The sequence below is a fragment of the Orycteropus afer genome, unplaced genomic scaffold (genome assembly GCF_000298275.1).
Source record: "Orycteropus afer afer isolate SDZICR_OR568_19922 unplaced genomic scaffold, OryAfe1.0 scaffold00005, whole genome shotgun sequence".
NCBI classification, from domain to species: Eukaryota; Metazoa; Chordata; class Mammalia; order Tubulidentata; family Orycteropodidae; genus Orycteropus; species Orycteropus afer.
Window position 1 is genome coordinate 1,765,742 of NW_006921592.1, and position 27,584 is coordinate 1,793,325.

The window sequence follows — 27,584 nt, forward strand, 5'->3', positions numbered from 1 at the left end:
TCTCCAGCTCCCATAGCTATATACCATGCGGTTAATACTTTATTTCATGTTATTTGTTTAGAACTTAAGAAAAAAAAAAGATAAAAAAAAATCCTTAGTCAATTTTTTGTTTTTAATTTAAAAAAATTGGACATGATCCCCAAAACTTTAAGAAGCCCAACAATTTGAGTGAGCTCCTAACTGGTTTAAGCATTGCAGCAGGCAATAGTATAATTCTAAGTGCTTTCTAAAAATCAAAAGAAATGCATAAAGCAGTGCATGCATTTTTGTTGCCACAAAATTAAGACTGGATTTGGAGAGGGATTACTTCCTTTAAGTCACATTGTTATTGTTAAAGAACAATGAGTTATAATGCAATAGCTAGGACAAGTATATAACCACCTACCCACTAGCATCACTTTATCTAGAAATGACATAGTGTTACTAAATGAATATATTTATAAAATACTGTACACTGCCTCCACATTTGGCCAGCATCTGTAAACAAATAGCTAATTCAACTGAAGTTTCAAATAGTATTTTAAGTTCATATGTCATATAGTTTTTGCATAACATGCCAGTTCATCTTTCAGAAAATCACAACTTGCCTACCACAGCTCAGAAGGCTAGTTAGAGGATGGACATCAGCTTATACAAATATTTTACAGTGGTCTGTAGAAGTGTGAAAAAATATAAAGCAGATCAGGAACAAAAATGCCTGTTACACAAGGATGCCAAATAACATGGATTGGGAACATAATTAATCCTTGCAACATGTGCTTCTTTATTGAATGTTACAGATTTATAAATGATTATAAAGCTGCCTGTAACGTTCATTAATACAACCACATGCTACAACTGTGCTGGGTTAAACATGGGTTACATATATGTTTACATGTGTTTTATAATACAGCATTGCCCAATATATGGAATGGAATAGCCTATAGATATAACATGATGGATGACTGGATAATATTTACTATCATTAAAGAAGCTAAACAGTCTAAATGCTCAGGAAGATTAGACTACACAGCCTCAAAAAGCAGAATAAATGTACTATCCAGTTATCTACCATAATATTACCTATAGAAACCATATTTCAGGATACATTTGGAACATTCAGACAAAACACATTTTGTGTTTTTATGAGGACATTTTTGATTATTCAAACATATATATGTATATATATATATATATATATATATAGAATTTTTTTAAAGGGAACTTTCAAAGTGCTAAATAATATTCTAGACCTGGAAGCTTAGACTTTAAAAAAACATCCAGTTCTATAAAGTGCTGCATTCTGATGGCTAATACACCATTCGGCTTGGAGTAATAAAAAAAAACTAGCCACACCAATTGCCCCAAGCTTTTCAGCTCCTTGTTCTAATTCATTAAGGAGGGAGTTTTTAACTATAAATATAAGTGTGTTTGTTAATCAAGAAATCTCCATGGTCATTTTCATAAAATATTTTTCTCTCTATTTTTTTTTCCCAAAAGGAAGAAGCAATTTAGAACAAATCATTGCATATGGCAGTATATAAAAATTGGCACATTAGAAGCAGATGATTAAACCAAATCTATTACTTCCTTGGGCTCTCTATGACTTTATTTATGTTCTTCAATAACTTGCTGCTCATGAGCTTCCTAATTCACAGAGACAGGTAATTAATGTCCCCTCAACCAGGGACATTGTGGAATAAATGAGCTGAGCATCAGTTGACGATACAAGGCCACAGAATCAATGCCACACTGTTGTTCAAAGAACCCAGATGTGGAAAGAAATGGACTGAAAAATGACATACATGTATGTTCACCAAAAAGACATGGCTCAAGAAAGTGACACCATTTGGGTTTAAAGTCATTTAAGTTCGGCTTATATATTCCACACACTTCACAAAAGATGTTAGAACTTAATTTTCATGCAAAACAAAACAACCAGGTAGTCCTAAAGTCAAGACTACTCATTATTTTGTTTCCCAAGGACTGGTATTTTCTCTCCAGAAATCATGATGAATGGAAACATGCATGCTCATAATTTCTTCCCTTCACTTCCAGTCTTGACTCCGGTCCAGGATGTGGTCCTGGAGGTGCTGTGACGTCCTGCTCTGTGGTCAAAGACTAATGGTTTCACCTCCTCCGTGGATTCCTCTACACACTCCCTCAGAGAGCCTTCTGGCTTTGTAAATGTGCTCACTACTTAAAATCATCAAAATATTAGGACATTAAGTACATCAAAGTAGCAACATTCTCATCTAAAGAATGAAAATAGTGAAATCTTGGTTCCAACTCTGGTGCTGAGACTTGGCCTTCCTGAGAATCACAGAGAAATGGTCTCGAAATGTAAAGTGCCTATTACAATTATACTGATTATGAACAAACAAGATTCCTTGTCCTCAGTGTAAATCAAACATGGAACCAGGGGTTCATGACCAGTTTAAAAGTTATAATGAAAACTTTGTATGTATATATATTCCCTCTCCCTGGGAGAAAAGACCAAGGCGCTCATTCGATTGTTGTAGGGATTCACAACTCAAGGAAGGTTAGGAGCAACTGATTTATTCTCAGACCAAATGTGTCTTCTGAGGGGAACAGTCAATGTGGGGCTCAACAAAAAACGCAAGTGTCTCCAGAGGAATTAAAGGAAGTGAGTGACAACCTATAGCCGCCTTGCTTGAGTGTTTCTGATTCATCTAAATACCAAGGAGTGCAAAAGGAATTACTTAATTCCTTACGTACGTGACCTTATCACTCTTTCCATATTTGAAAAGCTTGCTCAGAAAGTTTTTTTTTTTTCCTTTTAAATACTTCAAGGCTAAAGGTTTTGTCTGTGTCTTTATTTGAGTTTACAAAATGAGATGAAACTGGAATTCATATCTACAACTAAATAATAGAAACTAGTATCTGGGGCCAGGAGCATTTAATTATTTTCTTAAAGCTTTCATCCTTTTTTGTAAATCCTGTTGATCTAAATAAGGAGTGCTGGTGGTGCAGTGCCTAAGGCATTTGACGACTAACCAGAAGGTTGGCGGCTCAAACCCACCAGCTGCTCCGCAGAAGGAAGATGGGGCAATCTACTTCCATAAGGATCTACCGCTTTGGAAACCCAATGAGGGTCAAAATAGGATTTTGAAAGTTTGGGGTCAAGATTTCTTCTTCCCACTTCAAATCCAAATTCTCATCTAGAAGCTGTGCCTATATTCTAGTGTCTATAAGTAGTTTAGAATTGCATGTTTATTCAGTTTACACTTGGTGTAACAGCTTTGTACAGGAGAAAACAAAGCTAAACAAGATGTTATAATCATGAGTGCTCTCAGATAAAAAGGGGCAGAGGGCAGGAAGGGAGTAGTTTGGGCAACTCTAGCTTGGTACTAGGAAAAGTTAAGGTCATGGGGTTTAAAAAAAAATCACAAATTCAACATTTGGTCTAATAATATAATAAACTCTTTCAATGGAATTCCTTGGATATTAAAAAATCCTAGTTATACATTAAGGTGATAGAAAATCCAAGCCTCTTAAGAAAGCTCTATATGTCTGTTTATATACTATATATAAACATGACTGTGTAAATGAATATATGTGTATATAAACAGCATATATTATAGGATGCTTTATATGGTTTATTTGTTTTCTATTTTGGTCTAGTGTACTTTTTTTTTTTATAGTTCTGCATATAAGAAAAATATTCATGGTATGTTTGCAACTGATGGCTTTGGGTGGATACCAAAGTCCTAGTCAATTCTAAAGTTATTTATGGTTTTGAAATTTCCTTAAAAAGCACTTTGGAACTTTTTCATAAAAAAGAAAAAATCATCCCTTGAAAAACTTTAATTAAATTTATGCTGAGCTCAGATTAGATGGCAAAACTCTAGGTATGAAAATATCCACATATAACCACTTACTCATGTATAAAATGGTCGTGTGATGGGTGGTATGAAAAATTGGCAGTTACATCTTGGAGGTGTTTAGAAGACATGATGGAGTCATGCAAATGATGACAGTCACACAGCAGCAAAACACAGGACATGAGTGGTGGGAATATAGCAATATCCCATATGGAAATTTTTAGTTTTGCCCACTATTTTTTTCCCTTAGTTTAACATTACAGATTCAGTAAGTGAATTCAACGATGACAAGTGAGATACAAAATAAATTAAAAATATAAAATTATTTAATTACATTCATCCTGAGCTTGCTCAACTATACTTGAATGCCCACTGTACATAATAAATCACTTGACATTTGTTTTTAACATCAATTCTTTCATTTTGAATTGCAATACAAAAAGGCATTTCTTTTCCCTCATTTTCTTCCAAAAAGATAAACATTTGTGGCACCAGAAGTGAATATATAAGAGACAGGTGAACTATGACTGTTACCTTGTTTTTTTCTTTATAATGATCAATTACAGAAGTGTTGGCATGAGAAGGATGTGGGACGTTAGGAGAACTGCTTGCTGCCGGCTTATACTGAATAAAAAGGATGCTCTTCATCAGTCACCACAGTGATGGAGCCAATGTGAAAAGAAAACAGAATTGAAGTTTAGAATATCTCATTTGTATGCTGGCTATCTTATTTTAGTTTGCAATCTAGTCCTGCATCCTACGCCTCTTGATAATGGTCAGAAATCAAAAGATGCCTCCTGGCATGGAGAATGCTTGAAGCCCCTTCCGTCCCCAAAGCACACGGCTGTCTGAAGTGACTGGTGATACACATTCATTTCTAACTCTTCTTCTCCCTTTTTCCCCATCCCTCCCCAGCAAGCATGTACACAACTGAAAACCCCTCTGTTTGTCACTGGGTCAATTGTTTTCTTGACCTGTGGCCCAGAAGTCACTTTGAGTTACTAGTTGCCATGGAGTTGCCACTGATTCATAGTGACCCCATGTGTGTCAGAGTAGAACTGTGCCCCATAGGGTTTTCAGTGGGTGACTTTTCAGAAGTAGATCACCAGGGCTTGCTTTCAAGGGCCCCCTGGGTGGACTCGAACCCCTAACCTTCGAGTTAGCAGCTGAGTGAGTTAATGTTTGTACCACCCAGGGACTCCCACCTTTGAGTTAAGTTAACATCTCCCAAAGCATTGCTTGTTAAGTAAAAAGTAGGTGTGATTCAAGGAAGGAGGGAAAGGTGGAGTTCAGGGAGATTTTAGGGCTGGGTTATGGAGCCTCCTGCAATACACATCAAGAAGGTTTAGTTGTGCTTGCTTTCAAAGCTGTGGAAAGCAGACGCTCTGGACAATCTCCTCATGGACAGGATGTCCCCTCGGCCTTCTGGCTTGGAGGACTTACTCCTCTGGAAGGGGTTTCGCAGGCTTCCTGTGTTCCGTTGCCTGTCGAGTTTGTCACTGATGGAAAAGCTCTTCCTGGTATGTGCATATGGCACATTTGGCTCCTCTGCTGAGTAGCTGTTGGCACGCTCTATCTTGGGAACAGTGATGTTGTTGGACAGGGTTCTGTCTGAATTATCACTCTCCTGGGAGGATAATGCAATCGTGGCTCTCTGGCCTTTGGCCTCATTGTCCTCACTGTCGGAGCCCGGGTGACTCAGTTCTGCCTCTCTCTCTGGATGGCAGCAAGATAAGTCTTCTGCTTTGTCTCTGAGACCTCCGGGGAAGGTGGCTCTGTCAGCAATTGCTTGCGGGGCATTGACACACCTTGTATCAATACAGTCTGTAATACTTGTATATTCTGCTGTTTTCATGGGCACCCCAAAGGTGGCATAATAGCTCCTCGAAGGAGAAAACATAAAGCTATGAGATTTCACGATGGGGGCCTCTTCCAGAAGAAAAGGTGTGGTGGCTAGGTAGCGGCTACTTTTGGAACGCTCAATGGTGTGGTACATTGGAGGGTCTGAGTCCCAGGGGTTTTGGCACTCTGGGAGGTGGGTGTAGTCTGAAGAAAAAGATCTAGTGTCCATAGTTGTGATGTCCTCGAAATCAATGCTCTGGCTTGGAGGTCTGTCCATAGGTGCAAGAGTTGCATAGGCACTGCTCGTAGGGGCTGTGGAAGGTGCTGGAGCTGAAAAGCTTGGATCGCCCAGCCCAAGGATGTTCATGGATTTGTCCAGAGGGTCCACTGTGTCTATATCACAGTGGAGCTCGTCCATGGTGGAGACATAGATGTCTATACATGATGATGGTCTTCTGGAGTCGGGGACGATGGCCAAGGTGTTTGCAGGGGCTGCAGGAGCTTTGGGTTCTTTTGATACTGAATGGGAACTAGTAGCCCGGTGCAGGCTCAGGGACCTTTCTTTAAAAATACTTTCCAACTTTTCTATACCACCTTTGTCTTTCACATTGACCGAATAGAAAGAATGGCTTCGCATACGGGGCATTAAAGTTGGAGATGTTGGGGACATGGTCTCCTCACCTGCAGGGTCTATACTCTCTTGGAGCTTGAAGGTATTTCCCTCTTGGCTGTTGAAGCTGCTCTGGCGGACGATGTAGGCCGCATCTGTGCAGTCTGAGGAGGTCCGCGAGCGGATTTTGTTGGACTCGGCCCGCTCCAGACCAGTCAGGCGTTCTAGTGCTGTAGCCATGCGACCAATGAGGTCCTCAAGCTGTGCAAGTCGGATGTCTACGGTTTGGAGCGAGGCCTTCATACAATGCTCTCTCTCATTGACTTCTTCCAGCCTCATGGACATGTTCTCCACCCTGTTCAAAGGGAGAAGAGAAAGCAAGAGTCACTGTGGGCTGGGGTCCTCTGCTGGGGTCTAGAGAGCATGGTCAGAGGGGATCAAAGCTGTTCCTGACCTGGGTTCCATCAGTGCTTCCCCTACCAGAGGAAACAAAAAGAGATTATGAAGAGCAAGATGCGGGCAAGGAGCAGAGAATGGCATTGATGCTGCCACTGAGAATCAAAGAACACAAATCTTTGTGAGCTGGAAGAGGCTTTATGAATGATCTAATCCAGTGGTTTTCAGCTGCCAATCCCATTTCCCTACAATGAAATTTAATGAACAATCTTGATTAAAAACCCAGTTTCAATCCTGTCAGTTTTGATCTTTGGTGGCCCCATTTAGGTCAGAGTAGAACTACAGGGACTTCAATGGCTCATCATTCAGCAGTAGGTCACAAGGTTTTTCTTCCAAGGTGCCTCTGGGTGGACTCAAACTTTCAAGCGTTGGCAGCCAGCTGCTTTAAGCATTTGTACCATTCACACAATCCTGATAAACACAAAAGTGGAGTGGCTCTTTGTGAAGTGGATTGGGGCCAAAGTCCCATACTTTTACTGCCTCCATAGACTAGCTGTGGCTTGGTGCAGGGCTCAGTGACCTAACAAAAGAAACAAACTCACTGCCATCGACTCCATTCTGACTTATAGCAACCCCCTTTGAGTTTCCAAGATGGTAAATCTTTACAAAAGTAGATTGTCCAGTCTTCCTTCTGTGGAGTGGCTGGTGGGTTTGAACCGCCAACCTTCTGGTTAGCAGTCAAATGCCTTAGGCACTATACCACTAGTGACCTAAAGCAGGTATTTAGGTGTTGGCTCAATAGGGTCAGCAACAAAATGAGAACATTTTATTTTGATAACTTTATGTAGAATTTTACAGTACACTTTTAGAATGTAGATACTTTTATTTCAGTGTATATGTAAAACGTATATTTTAGGGACTGAGATTCTTTTATTTTGCATTTGTACAATAATCTCTTTTGCGTTGTTTCTGTTTTTCATGGTAATCTTTTTAGAGTTTAGTGCCTCTAAAGGCATTAATAAGAAGACCTGGTGGCACAACGTTTAAGTGCTTGGCTGTTAACTGAAAGGTTGGCAGTTCAAACCCTTCCAGTAGCTCCATGAAAGATAAGACCTGGTAATCTGCTTCTGTCTAGGTGTAAAGAGTAAAATGGGGCAGTTCTACTCTATCTATCTATAAGGTCTCTATGAGTTGAAATTGACTCTTTGGCACCTAACAACAATAACAGCAACAATGGCATTAGCATGGTCTTATTATCGAGCCACATGGGGTTGATCTAATCTAATGTAATGCAGTCCTTTCATTAATAAAGGAAAAATAAAATCAAGAAATTTAACTAAGATTACATAAAATAATTTGTGGTGAAAAAATTATTAAATAACTAAATTATCCTACTCTTTCTGTCTGTCTGTCTGTCTCTCTTTTTCTCTGGCTCTTGCTCCCTCTTTCTTTCTCTCTAGGTAACTGGCACTGGAGTCCCTAGGTGGTGTGAATGGTCAATACATTGCAGTATGTCTGAGTAATGGGTAATGTATCCACATGGCACAATTTTCTGGGAAACACATAGATATTTTTCCATTAATGTATAACTCTTTCAAGACCTCAGACAGAGAGAGAGCAAGAGAGTGAGAGAGCGAGAGAGTGAGAGAGAGAGAGAGACCTTTGGATTTTCAGTTCCTTTATTTCAGTTGCAGAAAATTGCTTCACATCTTATCATAAAGTGATCTCTTTTTCAGAGGCAAATGTGTATAAAATCTGTGCATGGCTTTTGACTTTATTAATATTGGTTGGGTACCTGTTGTTGTTGTTGTTATTAGGTGCTGTCGAGTCATCTCTGACTCATAGCGACCCTATGTACAGCAGAATGAAACACCGCCCAGTCCTGCACCAGCTCCACGATCCTTGCTATACTTGAGCCCATCACTGCAGCCACTGTGTCAATCCATCTCCTTGAGGACCTTCCCCTCTTTCATTGACCCCCCACCTTACCAAGCATGACATCCTTCTCCAGGGAATGGTCCCTTCTGACAACATGACCAAAGTAGGTGAGACAAAATCTGGCCATCCTCGCTTCCAAGGAGTATTCCAGCTGCACTTCTTTCAGGACAGATTTGTTAGTTCTTTTAGCAGTCCATGGTACTCTCAGCATTCTTCACCAGCACCACAACTCAAAAGCATCAACTCTTCTTTGTTCTTCCTTATTCACTGTCCAGCTCTCACATGCATATGAGGCAATTGAAAATATCATGGCTTGTGTCAGGCACACCTTAGTCCTCAAGGAGACATCTTTGCCTCTCAGCACTTGAAAGAGGTTCTTTGCAGCCAACTTGCCCAGTGCTACATGTCATCTGATGTCCTGACTGCTGCTTCCATTGGTGTCAATGGTAGAACCAAGCAATGTGAAATTTTTGACAACTTCAATCTTTTCTCGATTAATCGTGATGCTGCTTATAGGTCTAGTTGTGAGGATTTTTGTTTTCTTTATATTGAGAGGTAATCCATACTGCAGACTGTATTCTTCAATCTCCATCAGTAAGTGCCTCAAGTCATCCTCACTTTCAGCAAGCAAAGTTGTGTCATCAGTATATCTAAGGTTATTAATGATTCTTCCTCCAATCTTGATGCCACGTTCTTCTTCTTATAGTCCAGCTTCTCAGATTATTTGCTCGGCATACAGATTGAATAAGTATGGGGGACAGATACAACCCTGATGCTCACCCTTCTTGATTTTAAACCATGGACTGTCCCCTTGTTTTGTTCGAATGATAGCCTCCTGGTCTATGTACAGGTTCCTCATGAGTACAATAAAGTGTTCTGGAATTCCCATTCTTCTCAATGTTACCCACAATTGTTATGATCCACATAATCAAATGCTTTTGCATAGTCAATAAAACACAAGTAAACATCTTTCTGGTATTCTTTGCTTTGAGCCAAGATCCATCTGACATCAGCAATGATATCCCTTGTTCCATGCCCTCTTCTGAACCTAGCTTTCACCTCTGGAAGTTCTCTGTCAATATACTGCTGCAGTCATTTTTGAATTATCTTCAGTAAGATTTTACTTGTGTGAGATATTAATGATATTGTTAAATAATTTCTATAGTCTGTGGGATCACCTTTATTTGGAATGGGTACAAATATGGATCTCTTCCAGTCAGTTGGCCAGGTAGCTATCTTCCAAATCTCTTGGTATAACTGAGTGGGTGCCTCAAGTGGGACATCTGTTTGTTGAAACATCTCAATGGGTATCCCGTCAATTCCTGGAGCCTTGTTCTTTGCCAGTTCCTTCAGTGAAGTTTTGACTTCTTCCTTTAATACCATTGGTTCTTGATAATATGCCACCTCCTGAAATGGATGAACAACAACCAGTTCTTTTTGACACAGTGACTCTGCGTATTCTTTCCATCTTCTTTTGATGCTTCCTGCATCATTCAATATCCTACCCATAGAATATTTCAATATCGCAATTCAAGGCTTAAATTTTTTCCTCAGTTCTTTCAGCTTGAGAAATGCTGAGACTGTTCTTGCCTTTTGGTCTTCTAACTCCAGGTCTTTGCACATTTCATTATAGTAATTGGCTTTGTCTGCTTGAGCTGCTCTTTGAAATCTTCTGTTCAGCTCTTTATCTTGTCATTTCTTCCATTTGCTTTAGCTACTCTCCATTCAAGGGCAAGTTTCAGAGTCTCTTCTGACATCCATTTTGGTCTTTTCTTCTCATTCTTTTAATGACCTCTTGCTTTCTTCATGGATGATGTTCTTGATGTCACCCCACAATTCTTCTGGTTTTCGGTCATTGGTGTTCAATGCATCAAATCTATTCTTTAGATGGTCTCTAAATCCAAAAGAGATATATTCAAGACCATATTATGGCTCTTGTGGACTTGTTTTAATTGTCTTCAACTTCAAGTTGAACTTGCATATGAACAGTTGATGCTCTGTTCCACAATCAGCTCCTGGCCTTATTTTGGCTGAAGATATTGAGCTTTTCCATCGCTTCTTGCCACAGATGTAGTCAATCTGATTCCTGTGTATTCCATCTGGTGAAGTCCATGTGTATAACCACCATTTGTGTTGTTGAGAAAAGGTATTTGCAAGGAATGAGTCACTGATATTGCAAAATTCTGTTATGCAATCTCCAGTGTTATTTCTGTAACCAAGGCCAAATTTTCCAACTATTGGTGATTCTTCTTTGTTTCCTACTTTTGCATTCCAGTCACCAGTGATAATTAACACATTTTGATTGCATGTTTGGTCAATTTCAGTCTGCAGAAGCTGATAAAAGTCTTCAATTTCCTTATCTTTGGCTTTAGTGGTTTGTACCTATGGATATAATTATTCCATGGCTTATACATATAAGCCTACGGTCTAGACTGCATTGTTTGGAGAAATAAAGGTCCAGGGACAGAAAAATGCCGCTTAGGTAATTTCTACAGAGCCACTAGAGAATATCTGAGTTGGACAAGTAGACAAAATGTCTTATAATGAAAACTAAAGGTAACTGCCTTCAGTCATAGTAATTTGAGTCATATTGACAAAAGTCATAAATGGATTATACCTTTTTACACTATATATAATTTGCTCCTGCCATCTTGATACCTCAAATGCTTGAAATTAAAGGTATATATTACTTTGTAACAATCTGGATGTTCTTTAGAATAGGAGTTTCCAAATGCTGGGTTTGAATGTGCTGGCCTGGAATGATGTTTTTATGAGTCTATAGCAAAATAAGAAAACTGACAAAATTTAAGTACATTTTCATAAAGCTAGATTTCTTAAATCTAAAGGACTGTCTTCACTTTATTTTGAGATTGTTTTTATAGCTCTAATGCCCCACAAAGCTATTTGGTTAATAAGAACTAAAAGCATCTAACCACCGGTGTATAAAAATCTTCTTTTGTTTCTTTTCTTTTAACTTGTTTTAGAAACAAAACAAAACAAAACAAAAAACAAAAAAAAAGCAAAGCAGTTCTGAAACAAACCCCAATCATTATCCTGACCAATTTACAAGTCTCTTGCTGTCATTTATTGAGGATACATTGAACACTCATTTAACTCAGGCACCAGGGCTGTTTCCAGAGTTCCTGGGTGGTTCAAACAATTCACGTAATTGGAGGCTAACTAAGTGGGTGTACCTTCAAGTCCACCCAGGGGTGCCTTAGAAGAAAGGAATGGATATTGACTTCTGAAAATCAGCCACTGAACAGCCTATGGAGCATAGTTCTGCTCTCACAAACGTGATCACTACGAGTTGGAGTGAATTCAACAGCAACTAGAAAACTGGGAAGAACCATTTCTACTCCTCTGGGGAAAATGCTCAGTAATCTAGATGAACCACAAACTTTTTGGGAACCTTGAGTTTGGTTGGGTCTTTCTTCGTTTGAATCTGCATCACAACTTTCCAAATTCTGGCCAGCAAGTCTAGCCCTGTTTTGGAATGAAACAATCTCTAGTATCTAGGAGGGCGGCTCTATGATCTGTAAGTCTGTGTGTGTGTGTTTGATTTTCTGTATATGCTTTAGACAATGTTCTCTTCTGTCTAAGCCTGATGATTTCTTGGACAATAACAGTACACACAAGGGGTCTCTGTTTTGTGGCTGCACACAATTGATACACACAGCTCATGGCTTAAACCATCTGCAGTAGGCATGAGATTATGGAACACACCTTTCTGAAGTCACCCGTATTCTCTCATCATTGGATGAGTTGAATCGATCATCTTTCTCCCTGAAATATTCTTCTATGCACTGCTCTTCGAAATCATGCACTTTCTTGAGCTCGTCATCAGTTATGAAGAGTTCTGTGGAAAAGGGGGCGGGGGGAAAGAGACAGAGAAATACATGAGGCAGAAAAGTAAAAGTGATGGTATTCGGTTGGTTGGTCTAATGACATTCTTAATTTAAGTCAAGGTTATGAAAAGGGGCCTAGATTCTTTCCTAAATCTCAAACTAAATCCCCACCCAATCAGGCAACTTGTCACTGTCTTCTTTCTGTGCATTAGAGTCACTATGGGTGTATGAAGTTCACTTGAGCATATCTGGTTTACCGCAGGGGCTAGTTAGAATTACACAAGTTGTAAGCCTCAAAACGTAGCTAAACCAAGGAAAGGGAAGCTATATGGAGAATGAAGCCTTTCTTAAAAGCTAAAAAATTTCTGGGCTTAAGGGTGTGGCAGACAGACATTATGGGCTGGCCTTACTAAAAGCCCTTTTGCGACCCTATTTACCCTTTCCCACCTTTCCACTACTGGAGCTGGAAAGCCAAATGCACACACTTCCAGCATCCTCTGAAACTAGCAGCAGTCATGCAACCCAGTTTGGCCTATGAAACAAAAGAAGTCTATTGCAGGGAGGCGTGGTGCATTGGGAAGAGATTTTGCTTTTTTGATAAATACAGTGGCTGATGCTTTCTACGTTTTTCCTCCTTCTCTTCTTTCTGCCTTGAACATGAATGTAACAACTGGAATTGCAGCAGCTATTTTGCTATCATGAGGCAAGACGTAATGATGAGAATAACTGAGACTAAACATAGAAAGGCTGTGGGTCTTTGACTTAGTTGATTCATTTTTGAGCTCTAGGGTGTTTACCACTTCCCCTTTTGTTATGTGAGAAAAACAGTCTTATTTGTTTATGTTATTGTTAGCCTGATTTTGCTACTACCGGGTTAAGCAATTCTTAACTGATAGACTGATAGAAAGAGCCCAATGGAAATGTGAAGCTTTAAATGGCCTATGAATCAGGGTTATGTGGGAGAATGGGTTTGGAAAAGCCATAAATGGGGCAAGTGCCTCTTCTAATCTTGTGTCCTTGAGATGCCATTGGAGTTGCCCCAAACGTTTGGAAGTCCTGGATTTTAGGTTGTTGGGGATTAGCTTTGTGAAGTTGCTCTGGGTTGCCCTGAGGTGGTAGCCTGGATCTGCTCAGGGAATTCATCTATATATGAGTGTGAAAGCAGGTGAGGGTAAAGAAAATACCAGAAACAAGAGCAGTGGCCTCAGGAGGGGGGTGCAGACCACACCCCCTGACACTGTCAGATGGGATGGCACCAAAATGACCCTAGGAGCCATGGCAGTGCCACAGGGAGAGGGACCGGTAAGGCTGTAATGTCACTAGGATTGGTATCATCTGTCACCCAATGAGGTAACATATTACACCTCACCCATTACCTGCCAGTCAATGTGAGGGCTGCAGGCCATGGCACCCATCACTGGGTGGAGAGAGGGTCTCTGCCTTGGCCAATGGGAGAGGGGAGGAGCCACAGGGAGCCCAGAGGGAGGCTAGGAGGGGTGGGGCGATGTGTCTGGGTGTGTGTGGGGGGGGGGGGCGGGGGGGAGGGCCAGGTCACTCTCTGGGGGTGCGGAGGTAGGGGGAGATAGTCTTTTCCTCCAGCCAGTCTCCCTACAGGGTGGTGACATCATGAGTTACCTTACTAAGTGTCACCAACCCTAATGATGCCAGTGAATAAGACCCTTTTATGAGTAAGAATGGACTAGAAGGCAGTTTGGCTTTGGTTTTGTTCAAGTATGGCAGGATTCCTTGGAAGGGAGGAGAGGAAGAGCTTTATCAGAGGGAGGCACCTGGGATGCAGTCATGAACTTGCACAGAGCTTTAGTTGGAGGAAAGGGAGGGAAGAGAGATAGTTTCTAGAGCTCTCCAAAGTACAGATGCCTTCCTGTTACTGCTATATTTTAGAACAAAGAAAATATATAGGTAGTCCCTGGCTTATGATGTATTTGAGTTACAACAAACTGCACTTACAACTGTCTGTGTTTTGCACATCTTATCATTAGTAATATGTACGACATAAAATGCTGCAGTGTGAATTTGCTGATGTTATCATTCTCAGATGTTCACTTGCAGATGTTCAATGTTATGAGTTGCTGTTCAAAACACTGTTGTATAGCAGGCTATGGCCTGGTCTACGATGAAGTCAGTGTCAATGTCAGTAGTTATAATAGAAAATTGGGCAATGTTCAACTGTGACAATATATGACAATTGCACTGTGCATGTGCTAGACAGCTGTTATGACTTCAACTTCATTATTATGAAATAGATGCCTTCTTCATTATGAACCAGGCCTATTGGGAAAAGCAAAACAAAACAAAACAAAACACTGCCTTTGAGTCTTTTCTGACTCATAGTGACCCTATAGGACAGAGTAGAACTGCCCCATAGAATTTCTAAGACTATAAAGCTTTACAGAGGCAGATTGTTTTTTCTTTCTCCCATAGAACTGGACTAGTGGGTTCTAACCATTGACCTTTTGATTAGCAGCTGATGCTTCCAGCACTATACTACCAGAGCTCCCTAGACCAGGCCTATTGTGCAATCTTATTCTGTTTTTTTTCTTTCTTTTTTTAACCATCAGAAGCATCAGTTGTTAATCTGAAGCCATGTTTTTCAAGTTTCACACACTGGAACACCTACACTGCTTATACCCCAATAATATGCCTAGAAAAAGAAGTCATGGCACTGTAAATTCTAATCCAAAGAAGAAGGTGAGGAAGACTCTAGACATGATATAAAGATGAAGATTATTAAGAACTATGATGATGGGTAAAAAAAGTTGGTGAAATAGCACTCGAGGAAGGACTATCTCATTCCACCCTTTTGATGATCATGAAGAATAAGAAGAAAATTTTGGAGGCAGTTAAAGCAATGATTGGCATGAAATCCACACTTTTAACAAAGAAGAGGTGAGGGCCAATCCACAAGATGGAGAAACTGTTGATGATTTGAACAGAAGACTAAGTCTAGAAGAGTATTCCTATGAGTTTCCTGGCGATTTAAAGTAAAGCACACAGCCTTTTGAAAACTTGAAGGAACAGTAAGGAGAAGACTACCTTGAGAACTTTAATGCCAGCAAGGGCTGGTTTCATCACTTCAAACACAGATCTGGCTTATATAACACGTGCATAACTGGAGAAACAGGAAGCATCATTGTTGAAACTGATGAAAAATTCAATGATGAGCTGGACAAGATAATATAAGATGAGGAATATCTACTAGAATATATTATGAAATGTTACCAACCCCCAAGACAAACAAAGATCAGATTTATAAAGATACTACTAATAAAAGGCAACAATGAGAACAAACAAGAAAAGGAGGTATTTAACTTACATCAGAACTGAGTTATGATGGAGTCGTTGGAATGGAAGCCCATTGTAAGTTGGGGACTATGTATACTTAGTATTTACTCTTCTGGCACCTGAAATGTGTTTCATTTGACTTCTTAAACTCTTCAAAACTCTTAAAATTCTATTTTTTGCAATGAAAACAATATGTCAATTTTTATAAGAAAAATTAGTTTACATTTTAGAGTGCTTTCATTTGAGGTTTGCAAGAACTTGGCTTTGGAGGCAACTTGTAGTATCCTAGATTCTTTTAAGCAAGTTACAGATTGACAATAAAATGTTTACTTTGCCTTATTGATTAATATAATGCAGATGCCACATCTCCGACCCAGCCACAGCTCTGAAATCCCTCTTCTCTGAGAAAGAGCTGACAATGTGCTCCATCCTGTCCATGTTTCCAGAGACTTGATGATGCTTGTTATTGCTATTATTATGAACTTGCAAATTTTTTTTCATGAACTTGAACTTTATGTAGCTGGCTTGTTCAGATCTCTAGCTTTCTGTGAGGGTTTGGGCATGAGCTGAAATGGGTCTCCAGACTGCCTCACTTCCTTGTTATAATTCCAGACTAACTCCTTCCTAAACTCTGGATAAATGAGGTTCTCCTCGTACCATAGACAGGACAACCTTTATTGTAAAGGATTTTGGGGTCCTCTGGTAGCATAGTGCCTAAAGCACTTGACTGCTAACCAGAAGGCTGGCAGTTCAAACCCACCAGCCACTCCTCAGAAAGAAGGTTGAGCAATCTACTTCCATAGTGATACCACCTCAGAAACCTAATGAGGGGTCGCTATGAGTCGGGTCTGACTTGACGGCACATAACAACAACAACAACAACAATGGGTTAATCCTCAGTTTATTACCCAGTGCATGATGTAATTCATTAATACTATTTCTCTGCTTCTAATATGGCAAATCATGCTCCTCCACACTGTTCAAGGTTTTATATCATAGATGATCCTTCTTTGTCTTTATCTTCATTTTTGTTGTCTTCTTCATCTTCTCCCCCTTCTTCTTCTTCCCTTTGCCAAGGATTTCTATTTGCCTAAAATTTGTGGTTTAGATGGAAAAGTGAATTTTGGAATTCCCAGCTCTCTCCAACTTTCCAGTTTTAATATCTAGAAAGACTTTGGGTGTTACTGTCAGGGAAATTGCTAAAAGCTTCAGACTTAGAAAAGCAGATAAGTGGCTTTGGTTTTAAACTTAGATGCACTGGTGATCATATGGACTGTGACCAAGAATGACATAGATTGCCTGTTAAGAAGATAGATTCTGGGGCCACACTTCCAGAGGCTTTTTTCAGTTATCTACTGTAAGCTCACCACACTTTGAGAAACCATAGCTTGCTTGCATGGGGCTGGATTCCCAGTGGTTCTTAACTAAGGGTGGTACTACCCCTCTCAGGGACATTTAGGAATTTGCAGGACCTAGGAGCTCTGGTAGCATAGTGCCTAAGGCACTTGACTGCTAACCAGAAGGCTGGCGGTTCAAACCCACCAGCCACTCCTCGCAAGGAAGGTTGGGCAATCCTACTTCCATAGTGATACTGCCTCGGAAACCCAAGGAGGGGTCTCTATGAGTCGGGGCCGACTCGATGGCAAATAACAACACAACAACACTAGTATTTAGGGAGCTCTGGTGGCATAGTGCCTAAGGCATCTGACTGGTAACTAGAAGGCTGGTAGTTCAAACCCACCAGCCACTCCTTGGAAGGAAGATTGGGCAGTCTACTTCTGTAGTGATACTGCCTCAGAAACCCAAGGAAGGGCCACTATGAGTCGGAGCCCTGGTGGTGCAGTGTTAAGCACTTGGCTGATAACTAAGCAGTTAGTAGTTCAAACCCACCAGCACTCCGTGGGAGAAAGATGTAGCAGTCTGCTTCTGTAGAGATTTATAGCCTTGGAATCCCTATGGGGGCAGTTATTTGTCCTACAGGGCAAGTGTGAGTTGAAATCAACTCAAAGGCAATGTTGTGTGTGTGTATGTGGGGTGGTGGTGGTGGTAAAAGCAAAGCAAACCAAACTCATTGCCATCGAGTGGGATCCGACTCATAGTGACCCCTCCTTGGGTTTCTGAGATAGTATCAATATGGAAGTAGATCACCCAATCTTCCTTCCGAGGAGTAGCTGGTGGGTTTGAACTTCCAGCCCTCTAGTTAGCAGTCAAATGCCTTAGGCACTATGCTACCAGAGCTCCTACCACCATTTTTCATGGGTACTAATATTTAATGTTAAGAGACCAGGTATGCTAACCCTCCTGCAATGAGCCTACACAGTTAGGAACTGTTCTATCTAAATGGCAATAGCCCCTCTTTTTACAAACACTGGGTTAGAGAGTGGATAGTGAAGAATCTTCCATTTTGTTATTTGAATAATGGAAATCAGGGCTGGTTTCCTCATGAGTTCCTGTAGGCATAGCACCTAAGGTTTAGGAAAATTTTAAGACCTAAAAAAATTATAGGTCCATAAATGATGAAGGAAAATCAAACTTTGTCAAATGAAATTCAACTCAACTCATATGTAATTCTTTCTAAATTATATACAGTAAAACCTGCAAGAGCCAGAAGCTGTGTAAGGTAGAAATCTGTCAGAGAAGGAAAACTCAAATATTTTCCATTAAAATGAGCAATAGAAAAGTAATATGACTGCATCCTGTCAAAGACAGAAATTTTGTGAGACCAGAAAAACAAGGCAGTCCCAGGGAGTTCTGGCTCTTACAGTTTTCACTGTACCATGTAGCATTGGGTACATATTAATATGGTTAATGTTATTTGTGGTAGGACCTCTGGAAAGTAAGAAAGTTAGAATCCATCAAGGTACTAAAACAGACCTGGTGGAGATTGATTTTATCTTATTAAGAAAGGAGATGAGGCTAAGAATATTCAATTTCAGCCTCTGCTGTCCTCTTTCTGGTGCTATTTCTTATGCAAGTGTACCCTCCTTTCTCAAGTTCCCAGGACTGTTTTCTGCCTGCAGAAAGTAGAAGGAATTAGGTGGTGTTGGTCCTGCGTGATTCCCTGCAGGAAGTGGTAGGGATTTCTGGTGTGTGATTGGCTGGGGCTGCTGCTGGACACTTACTCAGGCCATAGTCTCTTTCATCTGGGTCACTCTCATGTTTCCTCCATCGGCAGCACAGGTGCTGGAATATCATGGTCATGTGGCTGAAGATGATCAGAGGTGGGGGCAGAACTGGCCTCTCGTGGAAAGTCATGATGAGCTGATACCGCTGAAACTTCCACACTTGGTTGGATATTGATTTTACCTCAAAAAATGTATTGCTGAAATAGAGACCAAGAGAATTAAATGAGAAAATCCATTGCTCTCTGAAGCTCCACCCACTTACCCCCTCCAAGTGCTTTGAGGAAGGACCCACTTACTTAAAGACAGCAATAAGGAGGTTGACCAGCAAGATGTTTGCCACTAAGAGGTAGCAGGCCATAATGGCTGGCACGATCCAGGCTCCTGTCTTGCAGGGAGGCAACTGGATTATCTTACCATCTTCTCGAGTCTCGTTCTGTCCACAAGGAGCTGGAGGAAGCAACACAGGCAAGAAATGAACAACCATGGCTACCTGATTTCTTTTTTTTTTTAAAAAAGGACTGATTTGAATGAAGGCTTTTGATGGAGAAAAATACAGCCATCTTTAAATAAACAGAAAAAAATTCCCAAACAAAATAGAAAAATGGAAGCATTGCGAATATCCCAAGGGGCTGTTACACTATATGGGAGTGGTTGTACCTATCTCCCAAGTTGTCGTTTGACATGAAAGAAATGTGAAAAGCCACTGCCTGCTCTCTGTCCCTTGGCCCTGAAACTCACAGATGGGTCCCTTAGAAGCTTGCTGAGGGCTTTCCTGGGAGTGGTCTGAAGAGCCAAGAGTGTCCACTGCCCTGTCAAGTTACTTTCAAAATGTGCTGTGGAGGCCAGAAGCCGACAGCAATAACAGCAACAGTGAGGGTATTGATTGGGAATTAATATCAAGGCAGCTATTAATTGCTTTAGGAGACAACCCAGGGCCCTGAGCTAATGATTTGCTGTCTCAGTATGGAAGGAACAAAACAGGGCAGTGCCTTGGGAAATATTTAGAGGCTCGTCATTTGGTGTCCTTGATGGATGGTAGGGTTTCATGGAAGAAGGATGAGGGACTGTGGGACCTCACTTCCAGTGGCATACCCCTTCCAAAAAGATGCTTTTCAGGGAACAAAACCCAACTAAGATGGTTTTCAGGGAAAAATACCCAACTGTTCTGAATAACTGGGTGAAAGGAGAACAGAGACCTGGGTTGGGGTGATGAGGTAGTTGACCTGTGGGACTGATTGAGTGGGAGTAATACGCTAATGAGGCCTGGTTGGAATTTCTGGGTAAATTCAGGGAAAAAGAAGCAACAACAACAACAAAAACTTACAAAGCCCCCTACTACTGCACAGATAATGTAGCCCAGGGAGTCACTGATGTGGCTAGTTCAGCAGGAATAGGTGAGGCAGCCTCCCTCTCCAGCTCCCTTATTAGAACAAAGTCTTTTTTTTTTTTTTTTTGCCCACTTGCATAAAGGCAGGGGCCAGGGCAGACAAAAGTAAAGGGGAATGGGGTGGTTTGAAGACCCTTGAGTTTCTGGGTGCTGCAAATGATTATCATGCTCAGCTGCTAATGGAGAGGTTGGAGGTTCAAGTTTACATAGAGGTGCCTCAGAAGAAAGGCCTTTACTAGGCTGTGTGTGCTACAGCAGTTTTCCATGTGGCTGCATGTGAGGATCACCTGAGAAGCTTTCAAAAACACCTGTGCACAGCAACACCCCAGGTAATTAAATGAGAATCTCTGAGGGTGCCACAAGCATCTTTTTTTTTTTTTTAAGTTTTCCAGGTAATTCTCATGTGCCAGTAATTTTGAGACCACTGAGCTTGAGTTATGCTGGAAAAATGTCTTGACTGGTGATGTGCTCTGAGGTCTGAAATGCATCCTTTCAGCAAATCAGGGATTTCATCTTCTCAGGACACCAGGACCCTGTTTTTATGCCCAGAAAAAGGTAGCAAAGCTCTTCCTTTGATTCTGCTGGAAGGCGTTTGGATGTTCCACTGAGGTGTTGACAAGGAGCTGGACTATTTTTTATTATTGGCATATGTTGCATCAACCACCCAAGACACCCCTATAGGAGGCACTGATCATGCCCTCTCTGGGAAGGAAAACCCCTATTGGTTTCAGGACAAAGTCCAGACTCTGAGGGTGGCTGGCCCCGTGCCCTCTCTTGCCACTTCCCACTCTCACTCCAAGCACAAACTACACAAGTCTCTTGCAGTGAAATGCCACACTCTCTTACTTCCTGATTCTGTACCAGGCTTTTTCCTTTTCTTCCAAAAGTCCCCTGACACCTTGTTCTCACTCCCAATGCTCACCTGGGTGAATCCCATTCATTCTCCAGTGCTCAGCCAGTTTACTGAAGCCCATCCTTCTCTCAGAGTCCCCATAAAGTATTTTTATTAGGGTCCTTATGGTCTAGAGCACCATCTGTTTGCCTGTTGGTGGGTCTTCTTACTCTGTATGGCCTTTGCCAATTTACTCGCCTGTGCCCTGCACCATATATTTTCAATGAGAAATTGCTCTGTGTCGTGTCACAGTATACACTCTCCCCTACATCCATACATGTCCACACATGACCAGTGTTTGTTTATTGAATAAAAGAGATCATATGGACACAATCTGACTGATGGGCACTCACAGACATGTCCCACAGGCCTACTCATGATGTTCAGTCAGAACCCTAGTTCTGAGAGGTTGTGAACTCCTTTCTTAGTTCCTCTCCAGAATTCTCTCCCTCAGTTTAGCATAAAACTTCCTATGTTCCACCATTCTTCACAGTCTATGTTACCCACTTGGATGCAGGCTTCAGGGAATTCTTTGCTTCTGTCTCTTCTGTGAAGCTTCACCTGCCCAACCCCTGCCCTTTCCCTCTGGCTGTTTGTGGAATGCGACTGTCACTCTCCTCTTCTGCCCTTTCTAGCTAGCAGAAATAATAAACTGTACACAGTTTTTAGAGAGGTCGTCGCTGATCTCCAATTATTGACTCCATTCTGAAAGAAGGTAAAATACATTCATGAGGGACAGAGCTCATCATTCTTGCTCTTCTGAACCATATTTAGTGAAGGCTATGCGTAGTGCCTAAGGCATGTGACTGCTAAGGCTGTTCAAACCCACCAGCCACTCCTTGGAAGGAAGACTGGGCAATCTACTTCCATACAGATACTGCCTCAGAAACCCAAGGAGGAGTCGCTATGAGTCAGAACCAACTAGACAGCAGTGAGTTTGGTTTTTATGCTTTATGCAGACAGTAGGAGTCTCTGGGTGGCACAGTTAAGTGCTTGACTACTAGCCAAAAGATTGGCAATTTGAACCCACTCAAAGGTGCCTTGGAAGAAAGGCCTGGTGATCTACTGCTGAAAAAAAAAATCAGCTGTTGAAACCTTGTTCTACTCTGACACACACATAGTCACTATAAGAAAGAACAGACTCAACAGCAATTGGTTTATGCAGACACTTTCTCCTCTATTTCCCTTTTTTGCCTAGGGAGGGAACCAGGGAGAACAGTAGGCACTCCCTTACTTTAAGTGACCTATAATCATTTCCATGGCCTCCAGATAGTGCAATCAACATGTCCCTAGGTCTCTGTTGTGTTCTTTCAATCAGTTCCTTAAAGGCCCCAGCTAATTAAAAAAAAAAAAAAAAAAATAGACCAGCTTAAAATCTTTGCAAAAGATTTGATATGATCCAGAACATGATTGGCCCTGGGAGATCCTGTCAATCCCTGGGGCATTAATTTATTCTAACTTTCCTCATCTTTTGTTCCTCCTACTTTTATAGAGGTAGTACCAATTTAGAGATTAGGAACATGCATTATAGTTAGGCAGATCTGGGTTCAAGGCCTGACTCCACCATTTTCAAATGATATGATTGCACTTGAGCTTACTTCATAAACTTTAGCTTCTTCATCAGTAAAATGAGGGTAGTAATTGTATATACTATATAAAGTTGTTGAGGTCACTAAATGAGATAATACATTTAGCTCAGTATCAAGCCCATAGTAAACATCCAGTTAACATTAGCTGGCATCATCATCATCGTCATTGTCATCATTATTATTACTATTATTCTTGTGATTAATTGACCTCAAGCTTTCTCAAGGTCAGAGATTATGTCTTATTCTTCTTTGTTTTGTAATCATTAAGCATATTAAGCTTATTTTACAAATGTCTCTTGAATGGTTATAATATTCTAGGTACTGAGGACATTGGGGATCAAAGAGACAATCCTTGTTAAGGATCTCATTAAGAGAACAATCATTATTATGTGATAAGGTATTCTGACAGGGGCAGAAGTGGGTTGAGGCACTCGTGCCTGACCTGCCAGAGCCCCACTAGCCCAAACACGTAGCAGTCTGGTAGTCAGGACAAGCCTGGAGACACATCCCACCACCTAGATTTTATAGCAACAGGTGCAGCATAAATGAACTAGATGCTCCTTGTGACAATGATAACGGTAATAAAAATGAATCATTAAAAACCACAGCATTCCCTTGATAATATCACCAAAGAAGTAGGAGACATTCTGTGCAGCAGTTAGTGTAAGGGCTCCTGATGATGTCCTCGTCCTGGGTATTCATCTGCACCAGAATGTGCTATGACCAAACTTACTGATGAAGATGAATTGGGTGCTTGAAGTCCTGACAAGCAGCTGATTTCAGGATGGGATAAGTAATTGGATTGTCACACGGTATCACCCATTATTTGGGAGCTCATATTCCCAGGAAAATATTCCATGGTACATGCAAGATGGCACAGAGCCCACTAGGGGCAGGTGGGCTGGTAATCACCACTGTGACTCATCCTTCCCTGCTTTTGGGATCTGACATTTGTGTGTTTTTTCTCCCAATTCTCTTTCAAGAAGTCAGTGCATAGTCATCACCACCTTCATGCAAGGTGACATGTTGTCATCTCCTTCTTTGTTGGTGACAGTCAGTGTAGAATCCCTCTAGTGGATGTTTGGTGATGCCATCTGACCAGTATACATTTCTCCTTCCTCCAGTAAGAGCACTCTGGTTTCTTTTTGTGGAACCACTTTTCCTTCTCTGTCTTTCTATGATGTTTAGGTGATTTTGGTTCTGTTAGCTAGGAGATTAGTCAGCATGTTTTATCCACTGTTTATGATGATTGGGTCAGGGGTGAACATGTGACTCACACTTGACCAATCAGCACCAACGAGCATCAGCATGGGACTTCTGTAGGAACTGGTGTAAAAGAGAAATTCTCTCTTTATAGTGTAGTGTAAGACATTGCAAAGGAGAGGGGTTACCTGAGAATGAATCCATCACAAAGAAGAGAAATGAGTTCCTGACCCTGTCAGCCTAAAATCAGCCCTCTTCAGTTATATGAGGAGTCCCTGGGTGGTATAAACTGCTAACACACTCACTGCCAACCCAAAGGTTAGAAGTTTGAGTTCATCCAGAGGTGACTTGGAAGAAAGACCTGGTGATCTACTTCTGAAAAATTAGCCATCAAAAACCCTATGGAGCACAGTACTACTCTGACACATAGCGGTTTGCCATAAGTCAGAGTTGACAGTAACTGGTTTTTCAGTTACACAAGCTATAAAATCCTATTTTGCTAAAGCCAATTCAAATTGGCTTTCTATCACCTGCAACTAAGAGTCTTGACTAATATGATCACCCCCATTCCCAGCCCCTGTATAAAGGCCAGAAAAAAAAAAAAAATAGACATTTTGGGTATCCCACTCCTCAAAGGTTGCATTTTCAAATGGAGTTTTGGAGTAGAATAACAAAATGGGAAGGAGCAACAAGAAATGTGGAATCTGATACTGAGAATGCATTATAGCATCAAGTTTCAGGAGGCAGAGCCCACTGTTGCTTCCCTTCCTCTCCAAAGCGTAGAAGACCTTAAGAGGTCTACACTGGTCAAAGCTCAATTGCTCAACTGGGGTTTCTGATTCAGAAACTGATGACACAATTTGACCTACTGAGTGAGAGGAAATGAACTTGGGAAGCCAAAGCCAAAGCCAAATCCAAGCTTTTGGACACAGCCAACTACTCCTCAAGAGAAGAGAAACTTGTTCCAGAAACTGGCCTTAGATCTAGGAGCCCCAGGGTGGGCGGTGCAGGTGCATTCATGGCCAAATCAGAAGTAATCAAACATCAGAGATTCAGATTTTCTGATTCATCATATGACAGGAAGTTGGAAATGCCTTTTTTGTTAACTGCTTATTAAGCTGACCCAAGCCATGGTCTTTTCAATCACCTGATATGCATACGAAAATGGGTCAACGAAAAAAGACAAGAATTGATGCATTTGAATTGTAGTTTTGATGAAGAATATTGAATAAACCATGGACTGCCAGAAGAATGAATAAGTCAGTCTTAGAGTAAACACAACTGGAATGTTCCTTACTAGCAAGGATGGTGAGACTTCATCTTGCTTACTTTGGACACATCAAGACAGACCAATCACTAGAAAAGGACATCATGTTTGGTAAAGTAGAAGGTCGGCAAAAATGAGGGGAACTCTCCATGAGATGGTGTAAAAACGGCATGGAGGAGGCATCTGACGTCCTCTAACTTCACAAGAGGGGACGTATAAAGTTGAGGGTTGATTTTACTATTTCTGTAAATCCTCCTTATTTTTGAATGACCACATTGCTGTTAAAGAATTTTTCATTGACAATTGTTTTCCTTCAGTATTTTATATATGTTCTCTATTGTCTTCTGACGACTAGTGTTTCTGGGGAGAAATCTGCACTGATTCTTATGAAAGCCTTTTGGTGTCCAATATTATGTATTTCTCTTGCTGCTTTCAGAATTCTCTCCTTGACTTTGGTTTTCAGGAATTTTATTAGGATATGACATGGAGTTGATCTTTTTGTGTCTCTTTTAATTTTGTTGTTGTTGTTGTTATGTGCCGTCGAGTCGGCCTCGACTCATCCTTGGGGTTCATTTAGTTTCCTGTATTGGCTTGGTTCTCTGTTCAGGTCTGGAAAATTCTGATTATCTATTGGAAAATTGTTTCTATCCCTTTATTTCTGTGATGGTGCTCTGAGATTCCAATAATTCTAATGCTAGATTTCTTAATTGAATCCCATATTTCCTTTTGGATTTGTTCACTTTTCTTTGTTTTTTTTCTCTGTTTTTTCTTGAGACTTGATAAGTTCAGTTATTTTGTCTTCCAGTTCCTTTATTATAATTCTGTCTGTTCAACTTTATTGTTGAGTGTTTCTCTTGCTTTTTCTAATTCAATTGCTTTATTCTTCACTTCCAGTTGTTCTTTTTTTTTTTAAGATTTTTTTAGTTTCTTGGTTGAGTCTTTCATTTTGTTCCTCTATTTGTTTCCTGATCTCCACTAGTTTATTTTCTGTGTTTCTTGCATTCTTTAAACATATTTAGCACTATACTCTGAAAATTTTCAATTCTTTGTGTTAGTCTGGCTTTGGCCTGCAAAGGAGAAATTTCCTCTTTCTTATGTTTTGCTTTTGATAGGTCTTTTGTCTGTTGTGACTTTTGTGTGTTTTGCTATTTTTTGGTGAACTTGGGTCATTTTGTTATTTTATTTATTTAGTTTAAATTTTGTTTTCTGGGTTTTGTGGGAAATTTTTCTGGTTGGGCACCCTGGTGGTGCACTGGCCAAGCACATGGTTGTCAACCAAAAGGCTGGGGTCTGTACCTACTATCCACTCTGCAGGAGAAAGATGTGGTAGTCTGCCTCTGCAAAGCCTCACAGTCCTGGGCAGCTCCACTCTGCCCTACCGAAACCAAACCAAACTCACTGCTGTCAAGTCAGATCCAACTCATAGCAGCCCCTCCTTGGGTTTCCCATGTGGTATCATTATGGGAGTAGATTGCCCAACCTTCCTTCTCAGGAGTGGCCAGTGGATTTGAACTGCCAGGCTTCTGGTTGACAGTCAAATGCCTTAGGCACTACACCACCAGAGCTCCCACTCAGGGTCATTAAAACTCAGAAGTGACCCAACAACAGTGGCCTGGGTATATTCTCCTGAGAGCCACTAAAAGGTACTCTTATCTTTAGGTTCTTTTCAGTGCTGATTCATTTCTGGATACTTGATCTCTGGAATTCAATACACATGTGCAGGAGGGAGGTGTAGCTTGTCAGAGACTCTGACATGAGCAGGGGGGATCTCAACTTTTCTGTGGCAAAAGTAGGGGACTCTCCATGTTTTTCCCTCATGGGCACTTCTTTACAGGCTCCCCATAGTGTCTCATTGTGGGCAGGGAGATAGCCATTCACCTCTGTGTTGTTCTCTATCCAAAGTATTTCCCTTGCCCTATTTCCTTTGCAGTTTCTGGTTCTAGTGCCCATCCATCTCAGGCCTTAGTGAGATTCAGCAGTTCTCTCTCACAGTACCATGGTCTCATTTCATGCCTTCCTAATTGCATGAGCTTCACACTCTCACAGCCAATCTGCCCTGCCTTGAAAAATAGGACTACAACTGTCTCAGATTAGCTGTTTTCCTGTGTTCCCTGTTTGGGATGTTGCCCTCCCCTATCAAAAAATGGCTGTGATGAGTGAATTCTCCTAATGTTAGTGGGTAGGTTCTCCAAGCTTCTATGTCATCCCTGTTCCTTTGCTTTCCCACTTCTGGATTCACTCCAGCTCTCCAACACCTCAGCTGCTGTCTGGTGTTAGATTTCAGTCTGTGCTTGTTTTTATTTGTTGTTGAGTGGGTTAGTTTCTGGGGGAGTAAATGGGAACCTCCACTCACTTCACCA

The 27,584-nt window shown here is 41.0% G+C and overlaps 1 protein-coding gene across 1 annotated transcript in view; it reads right to left on the bottom strand.

Annotated features, from left to right (window-relative positions):
- Positions 1-5,169: 5,169 nt before the first annotated feature.
- TRPM3 (transient receptor potential cation channel subfamily M member 3) overlaps positions 5,170-27,584 on the bottom strand; it is a 1,151,180-nt gene continuing 1,128,765 nt past the window's right edge. Inside the window, exons 26-29 of the mRNA XM_042780585.1 lie at positions 19,183-19,333; positions 18,884-19,083; positions 12,337-12,469; positions 5,170-6,631 (exon numbers count right to left, since the gene is read on the bottom strand). Of these exons, the coding sequence (XP_042636519.1) occupies positions 5,170-6,631; positions 12,337-12,469; positions 18,884-19,083; positions 19,183-19,333 (1,946 nt within the window). The remainder of the gene's footprint in view (positions 6,632-12,336; positions 12,470-18,883; positions 19,084-19,182; positions 19,334-27,584) is intronic.